This window comes from Scyliorhinus canicula, chromosome 5 (assembly GCF_902713615.1).
Source record: "Scyliorhinus canicula chromosome 5, sScyCan1.1, whole genome shotgun sequence".
In the NCBI taxonomy this organism is placed as follows: domain Eukaryota; kingdom Metazoa; phylum Chordata; class Chondrichthyes; order Carcharhiniformes; family Scyliorhinidae; genus Scyliorhinus; species Scyliorhinus canicula.
Genome location: NC_052150.1, coordinates 174,436,841 through 174,457,849, shown reverse-complemented (window position 1 = coordinate 174,457,849; position 21,009 = coordinate 174,436,841). Strand labels below are relative to the sequence as shown.

General features: G+C 47.2%; 1 protein-coding gene across 4 annotated transcripts in view; it reads right to left on the bottom strand.

Annotated features, from left to right (window-relative positions):
* Positions 1-21,009, bottom strand: part of armc3 (armadillo repeat containing 3) — a 191,054-nt gene that overhangs the window by 71,157 nt on the left and 98,888 nt on the right. For all 4 annotated transcript variants that reach the window (XM_038798110.1, XM_038798109.1, XM_038798111.1 and 1 more), the window contains one exon: positions 9,080-9,266. In XM_038798110.1, the coding sequence (XP_038654038.1) occupies positions 9,080-9,266 (187 nt within the window). The remainder of the gene's footprint in view (positions 1-9,079; positions 9,267-21,009) is intronic.

Below are 21,009 nucleotides of genomic sequence, written 5' to 3'. Positions count from 1 at the left end.
TTTGCGGGCTTAGCGTGGCCGTTAGATCACACCCGAGATCAGCATCTCCCAACATGCTAGTGATTGTGCACCCGGTACACATCAATCGCATGTGGACCATGACTGTGAGTGATCTATAATATTGGAGCCTACTGAGACAATCACTAAGGGCGCGATCTAACAAAATGTTCGAAGTGCCATTTGTGGTGTATTTTGCTAGGGATTTCTCCCTGGCTCTATCACTGAGTTCCCCACTGTTTTCTAACCACACGTAGTCACTTTTTTGTGTCCTGGGGAGTTTATCACTGGGCTAGCCCACACTTAAGAATTATTTTCATCACTGGGGAGCTGAACTCACTGGCCAGGCCAGCTCCTCAAAGATCAGGCCACCATTTTGAAAGGGTGCCCTAATCTTCAAGTGAGCTTGAGAGTACTCCTCACACCCCCACACACACGGGCACTACCTAACACTACCACCCCCCCCCCCCCCCCCATCCACAAGTAATAACACCCCGTTATAGGGTCATTGAGGGACACCACTTTTCAGGCCTTCCCATGCCCCCTTGTGGGGATCACCCCCTTTCCAGGACCCCTCTTCAGGAGACCTCTTCATATCCTCCCCAACCTTCAGGAGACCTCTTCATATCCACTCTGCACCCCACCCTTCATACTGCCTCTCCACCCTCATTTCATGGGCTTGGCCCCCATCAGACCCTGACCCCTGGCTGTGCCACCCTGGCACTGCCAACCTGGAAGTGCACTTGTCAGCTTGGCAGTGCCACCCACACCTTGGCAATGCCAGGTGGTGGTGCCAAAGTGCCAACCTGGCAGTGCCAAGGTGCCTGCATTCCAGGGGGAGGGCCAGTGAGCCACCCTGCCCTGTTCCTAACCACCCAGGGGCCTCCAATGTTCTGGGAGACACCCTGGGTGCGGTTCCACCAGATCCATATTTGTGTGGACAGTACTGAATGGGCTCCCCTGGGGAGGTCGATAGATGCTGAGGGCCGGATAGATCCTGGGTCAGCATGCCTAGGTGAGTTTTAAATCTACTTAAGTGTGCAAGGCTTGGTCCTGCCCATTGTGAGGGAGATGCTGATCATGACACCTCACGAGACCTGAGTAGATCTCGCGAGGCGTACTGGTTGTCGGGAAGCCCAGGGAAGGCCTCTCCAGGGATCTACCAGTAGCGCTCCGCTTCCGTGGCTGGTAGATCATGCCCTAATTCTCTCTTCTTTCTATTCCAGGTGCCATGAGAAAAGGCAAAGGATCTCCTCCTGCAAACGACTCAGCCCCAACCCTTGCACCACCTCAGATTAGAAGGCATCATCTGATGAAAAAAGTGTCACTGCATTCACCTGCATCATCAACTACTGCAGATACTCACACCTCGGTGGGACTTAGTAGGCTCAGTCTTAACAAGTACTTGGAGGAGTGCTGGAGACCAGGACCCTGCTGAGTCCAAGTCCAATAAAGAGCCTTTGGAATTGGCCCTAAGAGACATGTTGGAGATGTAGAGACAGGCGGAGAACATCAGACAAAACTGGCTGGGGCCTTCACCAGACTGAAACGAAGGATGAAGTCTGTCCATTTTCTGTCTGATGTCATGGCTCTGGCATGTGAGCGTATTAAGTCTCCACTTGAAAGGTGGTGGCTGCCTTGGAGAACCAGGCTCAGCTGTTTCTGACAGGTTTACGCTCAGTATTCCATATCTTTGCTCTAGCCAGCAGAGAGGCGGAAGGGGCACCTTGGCTTCTCTCCAGGTATCCCTTCTCCTGAAGGAGCTCCTGCAGCCCCTTAAGAGTTGCAGCTTTTATTTTATTGATTTTTAAAATTCTATTCAAGGGATTTGGGCTTCGCTGGCTAGACTAGCATTTATTGCCCATCCTTAATTGCCCTTGAGAAGGTGGCGGTGAACAGTTTTCTTGAACAGTTGCAGTCCACATGGTGTAGATACATCCACAGTGCTGTTCGGAAATGGGGCGAAGCATTGTGTAAACATCAGCGAGCATCCCCACTTCTGACCTCACGATGGAACGAAGATCACTGATGAAGCAGCTGAAGATAGTGGAGCCCGGGACACTACTCTGAGGAATTCCTGCAGTGACATCTTGGAACTGAGATGATTGAGCTCCAACAACTACAACCATCTTTCTTTGTTCTAGGTATGACTCCAACCAGCGGAGAGTTTTCCCCCGATTCCTATTGACTCCACTTTTGCTCGGGCCCCTTGATGCCACAATCGGTCAACTTCTTCCTTGATGTCAAGGGCCGTCATTCTCACCTCACCTCTGGGAGTTCCGCTCTTTTGTCCATGGTTGAACCAAGGCTGTAATAAGGTCAGGAGCTGAGTGGCACTGGCAGAATCCAAACTGAGCATCAGTGAGCAAATTATTATTTTTTATATTGCTTGAATAGGATGTGTTTCGCTGGCTAGGCCAGCAATTGTTGGCCATCCCCAATTGCCCTCGACAAGGTGGTGATGAGCTGCCTTCTTGAATTCCTGCAGTCCATGTGGTGTAGGTACATCCACTGACATTTTGATGCCACGGTTGGAAGGACTGCGAAATGTGTAGGGGCTGGAGACTGTGATAGATGGGGTGAAGTTCTCTCAGTTCAATAACTCGCAGTTATCCAGATACACTATAACGGTGAATGTTTAATTACAGATACTCACCAACCTTGGAAATTGTCGTGATCACGGAGTACGCCGCGCGGCTGGGGGCCCATTGACAGAGGCCCACCCAGCGATCCTCCACTCCCAACCGGCCGAGTTCCCAACAATACTCACCAAAAGGGAAGTCAATACCTAGCTCATGTATTAATGAAATTTGGCACTCAGTTCTGCAGATAGCAAGTCCCTCCACTCTTCTAGTCAACCTCCTCTCATTCACTCAGTGGGCTTCTCTTTAGCAGGACTCAGTAGACTACTTATATAGCCTGATCTGGCTGTACAGCTATCAACAAGGCAGTATTGCCTGAAGCCTGCATTCTCCACTCTTCCTTGAATCTTTGAACAGATACAATTGAGCAATCAATGATAGTTCCCTTTGAATGGTGTCCCTCCATTTTTAAGGCAGGAATCTAGACTCAAGCCTTTGACCTATCATCAGCCTGTACATGGCATGTGCAGGCCACCTCTTACAGAATTATGCCAACTTGAAGAATGACTGCGAGCTGAACATCTCCCTCATATACGATTGCACTTTCTCAATGAGGGTCTTAATTAGGCTCTGAAGGTCCAAGTCCTATAACCCTCTGTCAGGCTTCTGTTAGTTGTAGTCCAGTAGCCTTGACAATAATATTGATATCCAATCCTTGCACTTGCGTCATGACTGCAAGCATGGTGCCTTGAATACCATGGGCTGGATTCTCCCAAAATGGGACTATGTCCCCACACCGGCGTAAAAACATTGGAGTTTTACTCCAGAGATTCTTGTAAAAATTATGAACTAATTCAATGCCCTGCAGGGGGCTAGCAGGGACCCGGAGTAAATCTCCCAGCTTTAGCTGCGGATACGGGCCCCCACACGTCCTGTTTGGGGCACAGTGGTAGCCTCCAGCGGCCGTGCCGAGCTCCAAACTCGGACTGCGGAGCCAGACGCAAAAATGAGACGCCCCCGATCAGCCACGCGCACGAGCATCTAACCGTGCGGATGCTCTGTCAAAGGGCCCCCAGCCACGCGGCGTACTCTGTGATAATGCCAATTTTCGGGTGCCGGAGAATCACCAGGCCGGCGCCGGGCCCGATTTCGGTGTGAAAGTGGGTTCTCCGCCCCCGCGCCAAACGCAATCGCAGCGTGGGGCTGTGAAGTATCCAGCCCCATGGCTAGTATACCGGGAAACGTTGAGGCTTGTAGGGTCCATTTAGATTCTGTGCAGCAGCCGTGACTCTTAACTGCTTGACCCTACATTCATTCTTACATGCCTCTTGAAAGATCATATACCAAAGATCAAATGTTCTACAGCACCTATACTAATAGATGCGCACCTAAATGTGCACCATTAGATGTTTTAAATTATTTTTAATGGGATGTGGGCATTGCTGGCTTGGCCAGCATTTTTATTACCCATCCATAATTGATCTTGAGAAAGTGGTGGTGAGCCATCTTCTTGAACTGCTGCAGTCCACATGATATAGGTGCGCCCACAGTGCTGTTGGAGGGAGTTCCAAGACTTTGATCCAGTAACAGTATAGGTGCAAATCTCATCTATTGTACATCAGATCAACAAATCCAGCACTCAGCTGAGCCTCAATCTCAATGGTTTGAGCAGGAAATATAGAGGGCATCCCTTCAACATGCCCTAAATTGTTTTGCTGAACACCTTCCACATGCCCTGACATCCCTCCGTACTTAACATTTTCTTGTTGTTTCAACGTTCCATTCTTTAGCGATTGCAAAAATAGTGCTGCTAACCTTTGTAAATGAGACCAGCTTACAACCACCCCTATCGCCCACTGAGATCCTCCCATCCTCCCCCATACTCCCGCCTCCTCATTCCAATTCCTCCCTTTGTTATTCAGCCTCCTCCTGTTACCCTTAACACAGCACAGTTGCTTCACAGCTCCAGGGTCCCAGGTTCGATTCCCGGCTTGGGTCACTGTCTGTGTGGAGTTTGCACATTCTCCCCATCTCTGCATGGGTTTCCTCCGGGTGCTCCGGTTTTCTCCCACAGTCCAAAGATGTGCAGGTTAGGTGGATTGGCCATGATAAATTGCCCTTCCTGTCCAAAAAGGTTAGGTGGGTTTACTGGGATAGGGTGGAGGTGTGGGCTTAAGTAGGGTGCTCTTTCCAAGAGCCGGTGCAGACTCGCTGGGCCGAATGGCCTCCTTCTGCACTGTAGATTCTGTGAAAGTTCTATGAATCCTCAAGACTGCCTGGAAGTCGATATCTACCACATTTGCGCAGCGGGTCCTGAGTCAGATTGAGAACCAGTATTCTGCGAGTGAAGAAGTATGTAGTGTATTGGCTCTGCTTCCCCAGGTAGTAACCTCAATATCGAACTATAACCATTTCCCCCCAGCCATTCGATTAAAAAATCTCCTGACTTGGCACGTTATCGCTGTTGCTGGAACTCTGTCAGAACATGGAACTCCCTTCCCATCAACACTGTGGATGTAGTTACATCACAGAGACTTCTGTGGTTCAAGGTAGAAGCACACCACGACCCTCATAGAAATGTTAGGAAGGGCAATAAATGCTGGCCTTGCCGGAGATGCTAACATTCCATGAACAAATAAATTAAAAAATATATCATTCTTTTGTGATTTTACAATTCCTCCTAGGAAAACCTGTCATAATACTTAAATAATCATTGGCCATAAGCTAAGAAGTAGATATCTAAAATGTAACATATTTGGGCTTGGTGAAAATTAGAAGATTCGTTTCAATTTTGACTTAGTTCAACAATTTATATAGTAACTTTAATGTAATAAAATGTCCCAATGCACTTCACAGATGCATTAGAAAACAAACATGAGACCTAATATTTACTTAGGTGGAATGGTAAGATGATCAAAATCTTAGTCAAATAGGTAGATTTTAGGAATAAGTTGAGGTAGAGGGGCAGAAAGGTTTAGAGAGGAACCCCAGAGCTTATGGCTCAGGCAGCTATTGACTTGACCACCAATGGTGCAGTGATTAAAATCAGGGATTTTAAGAGGTCAGAATTAGAGGAGCACAGAAATCTGAGGGCTGAGGGACATGACAGAGATAGAGATGGGTGAGGCCATGAAGGGATTTGAAAACAAGAATGAGGCTTTTAAAACCCAGTCCTTGCTTGACTGAGAGCCAAAGTTCCAGAGGTGAATGGGACATGGTGCGAGTTAAGATACAGGCAGCTAAGTTTTAGAACTCTTTGCATCTCTGTGCCATTAGCAACATTGGACTGAGCATTCCATACATCATAGAACCTCACTCTTTCTGTGCATGTCTGAGCATTGCTCCTGCAGCCACTCAAGAGTGGTGCTGCATATGGCTCTTCAAGAGCGTTGCTGGCATCTCAGTGATGTGGCTATGCATTGTTCTGACAAAGTTACCCGATGCCGGTGTTTATGTAGTTACATTGTGTACCTTGTATTGCCCTATTATGTATTTTCTTTCTTTTCTTTTCATGTACTTAATGATCTATTGAGATCGCAGAAAAATAATTTTCACTGTACCTCGGCACACGTGTCAGTAAACAAAATCCGATCCAGTTAAGTAGAAGTCTGAGCATAGTCTGTTGCACTCATGAATGAGCATGCTGCTTTTAGGTACTGCTTGCCACTCACCTTTCCAGATCTTATGAGGTCAGTGAAGTGCTTGGGGCACTGGACCTATATTGAGACCTCTCATCTCCACCACCTCCTACAACCATGACCTATTGTTCTGCTGGAAGGGGAGTGGAGGGGGCAATTTCTGGGCAAGTAGAAAATCTGCTGCCTCTCGGCCACAGCCTCAGTGAGGACCAACCTCCAGGTAAACACCAAAATATTTGGGGCTCCCAATTGGTTACTGAACCTGTCCACATGCCGGTTAGTACAGTTCCATTTGAAAATTGCGTCACGTCGGTGACACTAATGAGAGTGGACCAAGACCCGGAACTGACCGGAAACGGAAAGTGGGAATAAATGGAACTTCTTCTGAGTGGCAAGCAGTGACTTGTGGGGTACTGGAGGGATCAGTACTTGGGTCCAGCTGTTCATGATATATATAAATGACCTGGATGAGGGAACCAAATGTAATTTTTCCAAGTTTGCTGACGACTCAAACCTGGGCAGAGTTTTGAGTTGTTCGGAGGATTCATGGAGGCTTCAAGGTGCTTTAGATAAGTTGAGTGAGTGGGCAAACACACGGCTTGTTCTCAATTTTTCAACCAAACACAGTTTTTCTGTATCTACCTTGTCAAATCCTTTTAATATTTTAAACTCCACAACTGGATCATTGCTCAGTCAAGGGAAAACAAGCAATAATTCCACCATCTAAATCTGATAGTCTTTGGATTTACCTGCCTCTTCCTTTATAGTAAAAATAGATAAAACTCCTGACCAGAATTTTCCAGCCATTCACGCCGGTGGGATCTTCCCGTCACACCAATGGTGCACCCCCGCCACAGATTTCACAGCGGCGAAGGGTGCATTCAACAGGAAACCCTGTTGACAATGACGGGACCGGTGGGACTGGGGAACTGAGTGTGTAAGCCATGTTGGTTGGGTATGGTTGTTGGCTGGGGGGAGGGGGAAAGAGTGTTATTTACTGAGTTATGTTTACATTTGTAATTACAAAATCACAAATGCCTTAATAAAATGTTTTCAAAAAAAAGAAAATGATGGGACCAAAAGATCCCACCACTGGCCAATGGCGGGCCGCCTCTGCGCGCAGAAAATTCCACCCGTGTCACAACTAACTGGAAACTACCTGTTAAGCCACAGTTTCTGACACCTACATAATTAAAATAGAAAATGATTGCAAAAGAAAGCATTTTCAAAATAAAATACTTTAACTTAGAATTGTATTAAATATATATTTTTAAGTACTTTGTAATTGCCTCTGAACCTAAACAATGGTTCATTTATCTTTCATGTGGACTGCACTTAATTTGATGCCAGCTTCGTTCCACTACAGGATCACAAGTTTAACTTCTACTTATAATTTACAAATGGCAGCAGCAATAAATATAACAACATTTAAATTAAGACTTGAATATTGATTCCTCAGCATCACGTTTGACAATATGCGAAAGAAAATAAATGATAACATGAGAAAATAATTTGCAAGAAATGCTACAGTAACAGAAATAGAAAGGAGAAAAAGAGGGAAAGGGGACTACGAGCTGTTTTTTTAATATAAATTTAGAGTATCCAATCAATTTTTTCCAATTAATGGGCAATTTAGCGTGGCCAATCCACCTAACCTGCACATCTTTAGGTTGTGGGGGCGAAACCCACGCAAACACGGGGAGAATGTGCAAACTCCACACGGTCAGTGACTCACAGCCGGGATCGAACCTGGAACCTTGGCGCCTTGAGGCAACAGGGCTAACCCACTGCGCCAGCGTGCTGCCCCTGACTACGAGCTGTTGATAGTATTCAAAAATAGCTAACCACAACAAATAGCTTTTATCGGTTTCAGGACTATTTTATTCCTAGTTTGAAGGCACTGTCCTCATATCATACTTAAGTGAACAATACATATTCTGATTTTCTGTGGTGCTGTCCAGTTACCAGTCCAGTGTGTTGGGGGAAGTGAATTGCATCGAATTGTGTTAAATTGTTCAACTTTATTTTTTGAAAATTCCACACCAGTTCCAGCCAAGCTGAGAGTTACTACAGGTAATCCCTTCAAAGATGTTTCCAAATTTAATATTTTTGAGGGTATTGATTCATCACTTTTTAGTCTAAATTTTCATTAGACTTATCCATCTTTAAGCCATATGTTATAACATGTGGTCTTTTTAAGAATGTTATTAAATGTGTGAGATTGACCAAATCACCACTAACTTTGGTTTTTCATTTACTGGCACAAGAAAGGGATGAATTGCAAAAATAATGCAAACGGTGTTCTATTTCTCTTGCGCTTAAAAATAATTTAGCATCATGTTTTGTGGTGCGACTATAAATCTTGTAGTGCACAACTATAAAATCATGTTCTGGCTAGAAACATACACTAGCAGCATCTAAAAATTAAGTTGGAGGCTGGAGAGCAGCAAGTAAGGCACTGTCATTGTCATTTTAGTGCAAGTTAGGGAGTGCATCAGCCTCAGCCCATGACGCTCATGAGGCCAAATTTGCAAAATACTGTAAGTGGACAATTAGCATAAATCCACAAAAAAAGTTTAAAAAGTGAGCATGCAACAGACTTTGCATCTAGAGGGCAGCATTTATAAAACATCCCAGTGCAAATTCATATATCTTTGGTACTTCCCATCAACAATCATTTACTTCTCATACAAAATTATGTTGTGCTGTTACACACAACAGTGACAGCGGACCAAAGAAAAAACAGCATTACTTAGACTGTATTAAGAATTATTTTTGATCAAATAATAACCCATAGAAATTGCTTCAAACTAGGTAATAATGTATCTTAAATATATTTTGCAAAATTAAGTTCGGACATACTATTACTACGAGCTGATCTTGTTATTGCACTTGTTGCATGTTTCTGTGCCTCTGGATAAGTGGATGTAGCTACAAATACCAAAAACTTTTCCAGGGCTCCTGAGTCACGGATGATTGTAACATTCTGCGCCTCTTCCAAACAGTTTGACAGTATATGCAATGTATCTGCATGAAGATCACCAAATTCCTAGGGGTAAAAAATTAAATGCAATCACTAAAATTAAAATGATATTAATATTAGCAACATTGTGCAAAAATGGTAAAACATTCTGGATATCATTGCGAAAATTATGAATCATAAATTATAAAATTGTCTTCTGCTTTGTAAAGTTTTTTTTGGGAGCCTCAATAACCAATTAAATTCCATTGAAATCAAGCAAATAAACTCCGACAGAAATCTGTAACCGGAAGCGAATTGTAAACGCATCACCTGATTTCATACTGTGTGCATTGGTCATGGAAACTGGCCAATCAGTCGGCATACACAGCAAATTAAATAAGAACCTTACTTAAATAGGCCAGTGAACCATAATCACATGCCTTACCTGAATTATACACCCAATCATGTGATAAAAAATTCAATTTTAGATAGACTGTCTAATAATAGATTTAAATATACCCAGCCCTAAGTTTCCAAAATCAAGTGCCTATATTAAAACAGCAATACCACAAGAATTTCACTGAGACACAACTGTGTTCATCCACGCAAACCAGCATGAAAATGTAACAAAATTAAATCAAAATGATATATCCCAAAGAAACTGAAACAAAAACATTACATTTTGTCCACCAGTCATAGAAAGTATTCAGAGTCAGTTAGCGCAATAAGTTATACAAGGATAGGATACAGTACGGTTAGATTAAGTGCAGGGTGAGGCAAGTATAACTCCACAGGGACACAAAGGTGGTATCTTATATTAAGAAGGCAATACCAGTAATTTTTACAGGAAGGAGTTAGCCCTCTCACAGGGGCTGGTTTAGCTCACAAGGCTAAATCGCTGGCTTTTAAAGCAGACCAAGCAGGCCAGCAGCACGGTTCGATTCCCGTACCAGCCTCCCCGGACAGGCGCCGGAATGTGGCGACTAGGGGCTTTTCACAGTAACTTCATTGAAGCCTACTCGTGACAATAAGCGATTTTCATTTCATTTTTCATTTTCCCAAAATGATTTTGAATGCAACAAACTAACTAAAATAACTATTAAGTCAAAATAATAATGTTAAAGAAGGGGGTGAGGGAGAGGAGATTAAAGCAAAACCATTGCATGATAATTACCAGTTTATTAAATGGATTTACTGAAATGCAGGTAAGTAAACCTATCCTGATAGACACATAGTTACGTGTTTCCTTTTTTCGAAGGCAATGATACTAAAATTTCAAGGGAGGGGTTTAAGAACATAAGAATTGAAGAACTCAACAAATAAGCATCCAGCCATCTGGGTAGAGAATTCTAAAATTTCACAACCCTTTATTTCATAAATTTCTCCTGGATGGCTAACCCCTCATTCTGAGGTTGTTCTCCCTAGATTTCATGCCAGGGGAAATTACATTCAAGCATCTATCATACCAGGTCTCTTTAGAATTTTATGTTCCACTCAGATGTTCACTCAATCTTCTAAACCCAAGGGAATACAGGTCTAGTCAATTCAATCTTTCCTCAAAGGACAATACCCTGTTTCAAAGAATCAGTCTAGTAAACCTTTAATCATTCCCTCTGTAGCAATGAAATCCTTCCTTGGGTAAGGAGACCAAAACTATACGCAGGGGCTGGTCTCGTCGAGGTCTGATATAATCACAATAAGACCACTTTGCTATTCCATTCAATTCCCTTACTAATAAAAGTTAACATATTATGTGAAATACAAACTTTCTGTGTACAAGAATATCCAGGTCCTTTTGAATATCAACATTTTCCAGTCTTTCACCTTTTAAAAAATTCTGTTCTTCTATGTTTATTATCGAGATGGATAACTTCAGTTTATCATAGAAATAAACATAGAAAATATGAGAAGGTGTAGGTCATCTGGTCTTTCGAACCTGCTCCACTGTTTAGTAGGATCATAACTGATCCTTTGTCTCAATACCATACTCCTGCACCCCCCCCCCCCCCCCCCCACATACTCCTTGATGCCTTTATAATCTAGAAATCAATTTATTTCCTGCTTAAACATATTTGGTGACTTGGCCTCCACAGCCTTCTGTGGTAGACAATTCCACAGGTTCAGCACCCTCCGGATGAAGACATTTATTCCCCAAAGCTTGCAGCCCTGACCCCCAAGTCTACTGGGAAATATGGCCAAGTTACAAGAGGCACTGTAGCCTGATGGGAAATGTGGCCAAGTAACAAAAATATTAAAGAAATCGCAGGGGCTTTCTGGGAATGCAGGGCAGGATGCAGGACAACAGGAGGCCCCTGGCTTCAAAGGAGATTGTTATCAGCTCAAGGCAAAGGAGCTGATTGGACAATGGCTGTTGCTGTGACTTGGACAGACAGTGAGTTAACACAGGCCCCTCTGTGTAGTGTCCCTGAGAGAATTATGACCCCTGAAATAGTCGCAACTCATAGAACATAGAACAGTACAGCACAGAACAGCACAGAACAGGCCCTTCGGCCCTCAATGTTGTGCCGAGCCACGATCACCCCACTCAAACCCACACATCCACCCCACACCTGTAACCCAACAACCCCCCCCTTAACCGTACTTTTTTATTAGGACACTACGGGCAATTTAGCATGGCTAATCCACCTAACCCGCACATCTTTGGACTGTGGGAGGAAACCGGAGCACCCGGAGGAAACCCACGCACACAGGGGGAGGACGTGCAGACTCCACACAGACAGTGACTCAGCCGGGAATCGAACCTGGGACCCTGGAGCTGTGAAGCATTTATGCTAACCACCATGCTACCCTGCTGCCCCTGCTCTTTGAACATTCGGGGCTCAAGGACAGTCATTGATCAGTGCTGCCTGTGAGCACATGACTGGGAGCATGAGATCTATGCCAGCAAGATCTGTATAAAAAGGAAAGACAAAGGGTGTGATTCTTCATTTGTGGCAGGTTTTTCAGGAAGTTTCTCGGCAGCTCTGCCGTCGCGTTCCCCACCACTATTCAATGACACTTAGACATTTTTTGGGGCCCAGTGGAGTTTCTCACTGGTTTAGCAGACATTTACAATTTTTTTTAAGCACTGGGGAGCAGAACTCAAAGATTGGGCCACCATTTTGAAAGGGTACCCTAATCTCTAATTGGGTTAGGTGGGGCCACTCTGCAATGGGGTCCCTGATGGCCACCCCCCCCACTCCCCACCCTTCTGCAGGCCCCCCAAGCAATCTCACCCTTCCTGGACCCCCACCTTCAACCCACCCCAAAAAAACTTCCGGAGGCCTCTACTTACCTGCCCTGCATACGTCCACCCTTCAAACTCCCCCTTCACCCTCATTTCATGGGCATGGCCGCCCTCAGCCCCTGATGCTTGGCAGTGTCACCCTGGCATTGTGCACCCTTACACTAGCACCCAGGCAGTGCTCCTGCCAGCTTGGCATTGCCAGGATGGGCAGTGCCAAGGTGCCCATGGTCCAGGAGGCAGCCCATGGGCCACCCAGCGTCGATCCCACCGACCCTGGGGTCTCCGATGGCCCAGGGAGACTCCCCAGGTGCTGTTCTGCCTGGCCCACGTTTGTGTGGACCAGTACTGAACGGCGTCCGGCTGCAACCTCACTGGGGAAGACGGTGGATTCCGCAATGCCAATGGATACCGGGTAAGTTCGCCGAAGCTGGTTTTAAACCGGCTTTGGCACGCACCATTTGGTCTCGCCCCTTGTGGGCAGTATCCTAAATCTGACGCTTCACGGGACTTGGATGAATCCTGCGAGCCGTGAAAACTTCCACGAAACCCACGAGAGGGCTCTTCCGGCATTCACTGGCCGTACCTCGCTCAAGCGAGATGGCAATGCAGCTGGTGGATCGCACCCAAAGAGAGTTAATGAGCAAAACCATGAGGAACAACATCACAAAAGAAGGAAGAAGCCAATAAAGGAGTGATTTGATTCAAAGTGAAAGGTGTTGTGTCTATTAATCAGCTGGAGAAAGGGTACTGGTCAACACGCTATATTGTATTCTATCTACTACTTCCCTGCTCAATCATCTAACATGTGCATATCCCTTGCAGACCCTCTGCATCCTCCTCGTAGTTTAAATTCATACGTAGATTTTACTTTTCATTTACGGGATGTGGCGTCATGGTTAGGCCAGCATTTATTGCCCATCCCTAGTTGCCCTAGTGAGTTGCCTTCTTTATCCGCTGCAGTCCTTGAGGTGTAGGAACACCCGCTGAGCTGTTAGGGAGGGAGTTCCAGGATTGTGCAGCAGAGAAAGTGAAGGAACATCAATATATTTCCAAGTCAGGGTGATGAGTGACTTTGTGGGGAACCACCAGGTGGTGGGGTTTCTGGGTATCTGTTGCTCTTGGCCTTCTATGTCACTGTTCTTCAAACCCGGGGGCGCGACCCACGGGTGGGTCACGGGCGGGTGTCGGGAGGGTCACGGAGCCATCCTTCGCGGTGCTCCCGATCGCGCAAAGCAGTATATATAGTTTTGCGCATGCGCACCAATGATCGGGCGCGCATGCACAATGCAGCCGATTTTTAAAAATATGTTTACGGCCATTTTGAAGGTCGCTTGCAGCCGGCGTTAGAGACACAGAAGATTTTTTTACCTAATCTATCTAATCTTCCTGCCTAAAGAGAGGCAGAGGGCAGGTCACACAAATGTCGACGTCACGTGCTTTGGGCATGATTGCGATTCCTCCATTTTGTTAGCAGCAAACAAGCAACAGGCCAATAAAATTTAAAATGGATCATTTTGTTATAAGGAAGAGAGGGCCGGAGACACAAAGAGTCCAGGATCTCACAACTCAACCTGTTAGAGAGAGTGGCTCAGGAAAATCCACAGCAGGACAAAGCACTGTTGGTGTGAGCTGTTCAGGTGGGTTCACAGCAGGACAAAGCAGTGCTGGTGTGAGCTCCAGGGCCTCTGGTGAACAGTCCATTAAGAAGAAGCTGAAATCAGGCACAAAGCAGTATAAAGACGATTTTTTAAGGTATGGATTTATTAATTGCGCAAATCAGGATGCATGGCCCATGTGCGTACATGCAGGGAAGTGCAGGCAAATGAAAGTTTAAAACCCTCAAAACTTCGAAGGCATTTGAAGACTAAGCATGGTGAGTTCGAGGACAAACCTCTTGATTTTTTTCAAAGGATGCAACGAGAACTTAAATCGTTGACTGAAGTCCTCAGCAGAAATGTTACATTGAACAACAAAGTACAATTAGTCTCTTACATGATAGCTTACCGTGTAGGTAAAGAGAAAATGCCCCACACTATAGCGCAGAGATTAATTCTCCCTGCAGCATTAGATATAGTTCGTACGGTCATAGATGAGAGGTTCGTTGAAAAAGTGACATGCATCCCACTTAGTGATAGCACAGTGGCTCGCCGAATTTCTGATATTGCTGAGAATTTAGAAGCCCAGCCTATTTCTCATTTAAAATCAGCGCAGGCATTCTCAATACAACTGGATGAAAGTACAGACATTTCAGATTGTGCAACCTTGCTAGTATACGTTAGGTATGTTTGGCATAATGAATTTGTTGAAGATTAGCTGTGCTACCTGACTTTAGCAACCCACACGACTGCTGCAGAAGTTTTTGCAGTTTTGAATAGTTCTGTGGTTGGAAAGTGTGGGCTCGACTGGGTAATTGCAGAGGAATCACAAATGATGAAGCAACCAACATGACTGGGAAAAACAGCGGAGTTATAGTAAGGATTAAGGAGGCAGCTGGTCAGGACATTGTTTGCAATCATAGTTTTATTCACCGTGAGGCACTGGCATCGAAAGGAATTCCATCCAATCTTGAAGTGGTGTTGAAAGGAATAGTGTAAGTTGTGAATTTCATTAAACGCAGCCCACTCAATACCAGACTTTTTGACACTGTGTTCCGATATGGGGGCTGAGCACACACATTTATTGTTCCACACAGAAGTACGTTGGCTGTCAAAGGGTCGGGTGCTACTCATAGTTTACGAACTGAGGTATGAAATCCACGCTTTCCTCCTCGAGAAATTGTCCCCTCTGGCTGATTTGTTTGCTGATGAAACTTGGATGCGAGCAATGTCTTACCTTGCAGACATCTTTTCAATTCTAAATGAACTGAACCTCAAATTGCAAGGGAAGGATGATGATTGCTTTCGGCACTCTGAAGAAATCGAAGCTTTCCAAAAGATATTGAAAGTTAGGCAATTGCGAGTGCGAAGCCAAAACTATTACATGTTTCCCACACTGCTACGACACATTGAAGAAAACAGCATTAGTAAGGAAACTGTAAATAGATTGGCAAGCAGTTGCATCTGGCTGCCCTGATCGACAATTTTGATCGCAACTTTCCAGAGGTGAAGTTTAAGATTCTGAGAGAGAGGAGGTGGGTGAAAAATTCCTTTGAGTTTGGGATCCCAGAATCAGTTCTTAACTTGCAGCTGACTCCAAAAGAAGAAATTGAGCTTATGCTGTGACAGCATATTAAAAACACGGCACAAGTCAATAAGGCTGTCAGCATTCTGGAGTAGCATCTCTCAGGAGTATCCGAAGCTGAGTAAAACAAGCATTTTGTTGCTCTTGCCCTTCACAACGGCCTACATGTGCAACGTTGGATTTTCCGCCCTCACAAAGGTGAAGACGCCACAAAGGAACCGGCTGAATCCTTCACCCGATATGCGCATAGCCCTCTCTTCCTGTGAGCCTAATTGGAGTGAGATCGTGAGGACCAAGCAGGTTCACCTCTCGCATTAACGGTGAGAAAATGGTAGGTCACGAAGGTCGGCCGGCGTGAGTCGTGAGGGTCGGCCGGCATGGATCATGAGGGTCAGCCGGCGTGGGTTGCAAGGGTCAGCCGGCGTGGGTCATGAGGGTTGGCCGGGTTAGGTCCCGAAGGTTGGCCGGTTGGTAAAAATGAGTCCCCGGGAACAAAGTTTGAAGAACACTGTTCTAGGTCGTAGTGGTCGTGGGTTTGGAAGGTGCGGTCAAGGAACCTTGGTGAGTTACTGCAGTATATCTTGTGGATGGTGCACACGGCTGCCACTGTTCATCAGTGGTGGAGGATTTCAATGTTTGTGGAAGGAGGAGCAATCAAGCGAGCTGCTTTGTCCTGGATGGTGTTAAGCTTCTTGAGTGTTGCTGAAGCTGCACTCATTCAGGCAAGTGGAGAGTATCCCATTACACTCCTGACTTGTGCCTTGTAGAAAGTGGACAGGCTTTGGAGGGGTCAAGAGGTGAGTTACTCGCTGTGGGATTCCTAGCCTTTGACCTGACTTGGTAGCCACAGTATTAATTAGTTAGTCCAGTTCAATTTCGATCAATGGTAACCCCCAGGATGTTGATTGTGGAAGATTCAGTGATAGTCATGCCATTGAATGTCAAGGGGTGATGGTTAGATCCTCTCTTGTAGGAGATGGTCAGTGGCTGGCACTTGTGTGGCGCAAATGTAACTTGTCACCCCAGGTCTTACTGCATTTGGCCATGGACTGCTTCATTATCTGAGGAGTTGCGAATGGTGCTGAACATTATGCAGTTATCTGCAAAATCCCCACTTCTGACCTTATGATGGAAAGGAGGTGATTAATGAAGCAACTGCAGATGGCTGGGCCTAGGACACTACCCTGAGCAACTCGTGTAGTGATGTCCTGGAGCTGAGATGATTGACCGCCACAACCATCTTTCTTTGTGCCAGGCCTAACTCCAACCAGCGGAAATTTTTCCCCTGATTACACACAGTCCTCTCACCTACATCATTGATATAGTTTATAAATAGCTGACCCCCAAGCACTGATCCTCGTGTATCCTAGTAGTTATAGCCGACAAACCCAAAAATTACCCATTTATTCCTACTCTGTATTGTGTGCCTGTTAATCAATCCTCAATCCATAAGTCATAATTTTGTCTCATAACCTCTTGTATTGCCCTTTATTGAATGTTTTTTCTTTTGGTAGTCACATTGAACTATTTTTTCCATGGACTTTTTATTCTTCAAACCTCCCAAACTGACTTTCTCATAAGTTTACATAAAATATAAAAATAAACCAAAACATTGAAGTTGGGGATATACAGGACAAAAATTGTGTATGCCCACCAGTCATGCAAGCCATCCAGTAAACAGGTAGATGCCACAGCAGACTGGTAACAGTCTTAATGAAGACAGGCTTGCCAAAATTTCTGGGATTAAGTTTTTCTTTAAAAATAATTTTTATCACTTTTTCAAATTTTCACAAAATATCAATAACAAAATACAAAAAGAAAAGAGGAAACAACCCCCCCCCCCCCCATATATACAAAAAAAAAGAAATAAATCAACACCCGTCATCAACAATGAACAAATATATGTTTAGCTCACCAGGCTAAATCGCTGGCTTTTAAAGCAGGCCAGCAGCACGGTTCGATTCCCGTACCAGCCTCCGCGGACAGGCTCCAGAATGTGGCGACTACGGGCTTTTCACAGTAACTTCATTGAAGCCTACTCGTGACAATAAGCGATTTTCATTTTTTTTCATATATACGCCCCTTCAGCGCAAAACAAAGAGGCGAAACTCCCCACACCCCGCGTTGCTGCTGCTGCTGGCCTTTTTTCTACTGTTCTGCCAGGAAATCTAAGAATGGTTGCCACCTCCTGAAGAACCCCTGCACTGATCCCCTCAGGGCAAATTTCATCCTCTCTAATTTAATAAACCCCGCCATATCGTTGATCCAGGTCTCCACGCTTGGGGGTCTCGCATCCGTCCACTGAAGAAGAATCCTCCGCCGAGCTACCAGGGACGCAAAGGCCAGAATACCGGCCTCTTTCGCCTCCTGCACTCCCGGCTCCTCTGCAACCCAAATATTGCGAGCCCCCAGCCCGGTTTGACCCTGAATCCTACCACCCTCGACACCGTCCTTGCTATGCCCTTCCAAAATTCCTCCAGCGCTGGGCATGCCTAGAACATATGGGCATGGTTTGCTGGGCTCCTTGAGCACCTAACACACCTGTCCTCACTCCCAAAAAACCGGCTCATCCTTGTCCCGGTCATGTGAGTCCTAAGCAGCACCTTAAATTGTATAAGGCTGAGCCTCGCTCAAGAAGAGGAGGACTTCACTCTCCCCAGGGCGTCCGCCCACGGCCCCTCCTCGATCTCCTCACCCAGCTCCTCCTCCCATTTACTCTTCAGCTCCTCCACCGTGGCCTCGTCCTCCTCCTGCATTACTTGGTACGTTGCCGAGATCCTCCCCTCTCCAACCCACACCCCCGAGAGCACCTTGTCCTGGACCCCGCGCGGAAGCAACAGTGGGAACTCCACCACTTGCTGCCTGATGAAGGCCCTTACCTGCATATATCTGAACGTGTCCGCCCGGGGGAGCCCAAAGTTCTCCAACTCACCCAGGCTCGCGAACTTCCCGTCCACAAACAGGTCCCCCATCTTCCTAATACCTGCCCTGTGCCAACTCAGGAACACGCCGTCAATTCTCCCCGGGACAAACCGGTGGTTTCCCCGTATTGGGGAGCTCACCGAAGCCCCCACCTCCCCCCTGTGCCGTCTCCATTGCCCCCAAATTTTGAGGGTAGCCGCCACCACCGGGCTCGTGGTATACCTCGTTGGAGGGAGCGGCAGCGGCGCCCTCACCAGCGCCTCCAGGCTCATGCCCACACAGGACGCCACCTCCATCCTCTTCCATGCTGCCCCTTCCCCCTCCATCACCCACTTGCGCACCATCGCTGCGTTGGCAGCCCAGTAATACCCACAGAGGTTGGGCAGCACCAGCCCCCCCTCCCCCTCCCCCCATCCCTGCCCCGCTCCAGGAACACCCTTCTCACCTTCGGGGTCCCGTGCGCCCACACAAACCCCGTAATGCTCCTATTAACCCACCTGAAGAAGGCCTTCGGGATAAGGATGGGGAGGCACTGGAACAGGAACAGAAATATTGGGAGCACCGTCACCTTGACTGACTGCACCCTATCCGCCAGAGAGAGCGGCAGCATGTCCCACCTCTTAATCTCCTCCTCCATTTGCTCCACCAGCCTCGTGAGGTTAAGCCTGTGCAAGGCCCCCCAGCTCCTGGCCACCTGGGCCCCCAAGTACCTGAAGCTCCTCTCCTCCCTTTTTAATGGGAGCTTACCAATCCCCCCCTCCTGGTCCCCTGGGTGAAAAACGAACAACTCGCTCTTCCCCATGTTGAGCTTGTAACCTGAGAAATCCCCAAACTCCCTGAGAATCCTCATTACCTCCGGATGCCGGATCCGCCTCATTACCTCTGGATGCCGGGTCCGCCACATACAACAACAAGTCATCCGCATTGAGCGACACTCTGTGTTCCTCCCCACCTCGCACCAGCCCCCTCCAGTTCCTCGACTCCCTCAACGCCATGGCCAGGGGTTCAATTGCCAGTGCAAAAAGCATGGAGGGACAAGGGACACCCCTGCCTCGTCCCTCAGCATAGCCGAAAATACTCCGGCCTCCTCCTGTTCACACTCGCCACCGGGGCCTCGTATAACAGCCTCACCCACCTGACAAACCCCTCCCCGAACCCGAACCTTTTCTGCACCTCCCACAAGTACCCCCACTCTACGCTATCGAAGGCCTTCGCTGCGTCCATCGCCACCACTATCTCCGCCTCCCCTTCTACCGCCGGCATCATTATAACGTTCAAAAGCCTCCGTATGTTAGTATTCAATTGCCTCCCTTTCACGAACCCCGTTTGATCCTCGTGAATAACCTGCGGCACACAGTCCTCTATCCTCGTGGCTAAAATCTTCGGCTACAACTTGGCGTCTACATTTAAGAGTGAGATCGGCCTGTATGACCCACACTGCAGGGGATCCTTGTCCCGCTTAAGGATCAAGGAAATCAGCGCCCGAGACATCGTCAGAGGCAAAGCCCCTCCTTCCCTTGCCTCGCTGAAGGTCCTAACCAACAGAGGGCCCAGCAGGTCTGCATACGTCTTATAGAATTCGACCGGGAACACATCCAGCCCCGGCACCTTCCCCGGCTGCATGCTCCCTATCCCTTTGACCAGCTCCTCCAGCTCAACTGGTGCCCCCAGTCCCCCCACCTGTCCCTCCTCCACCCTCCGGAATCTTAACCAGTCCAGAAAACGCCTCATCCCCCCCTCCTCCAGTGGGGGTTCGGACCAATACAGTTCCTCATAGAAGTCCCTGAAGACCCCATTGATGGCTACCCCACTTCGCACCACATTCCCTCCCCTATCCTTAACTCCACCGATCTCCCTAGCCGCATCTCGCTTCCGAAGTTGGTGCGCCAGCATCCGGCTCGCCTTTTCCCCATATTCATACACCGCCCCCTGTGCCTTCCTCCACTGAACTTCCGCCTTCCTGGTGGTCAATAGGTCAAATTCGGCCTGGAGACTACGCCGCTCCCTAAACAATCCCTCTTCCGGAGCCTCCGCGCACTTCCTGTCCACCCTCACCATCTTCACCACCAACCTCTCCCTCTCTCTCTGCTCTCTCCTCTCCCTGTGGGCCCGAATGGAGAGCAACTCTCCCCTAACCACCGCCTTCAGCGCCTCCCAGACCGTCCCCACTCGGACCTCCCCATTGTCATTGGCCTCCAGGTATCTCTCAATACATCCTCGGACCCGCCCGCCCACCTCCTCGTCCGCCAGCAACCCCACCTCTAAGTGCCAATGCTCGAGGTCCACCCAATGCGGGGCATGATCAGAAATGGCTATCGCCGAGTACTCAGTATCCTCCACTCTCGCAATCAGCGCCCTGCTCATAACATAAAAATCAATCCGGGAATATGCCTTCTGCACATGGGAGAAGAATGAAAATTCCCTGGCCCTCGGTCTCGCAAACCTCCAGGGGTCAACCCTTCCCATCTGGTCCATAAACCC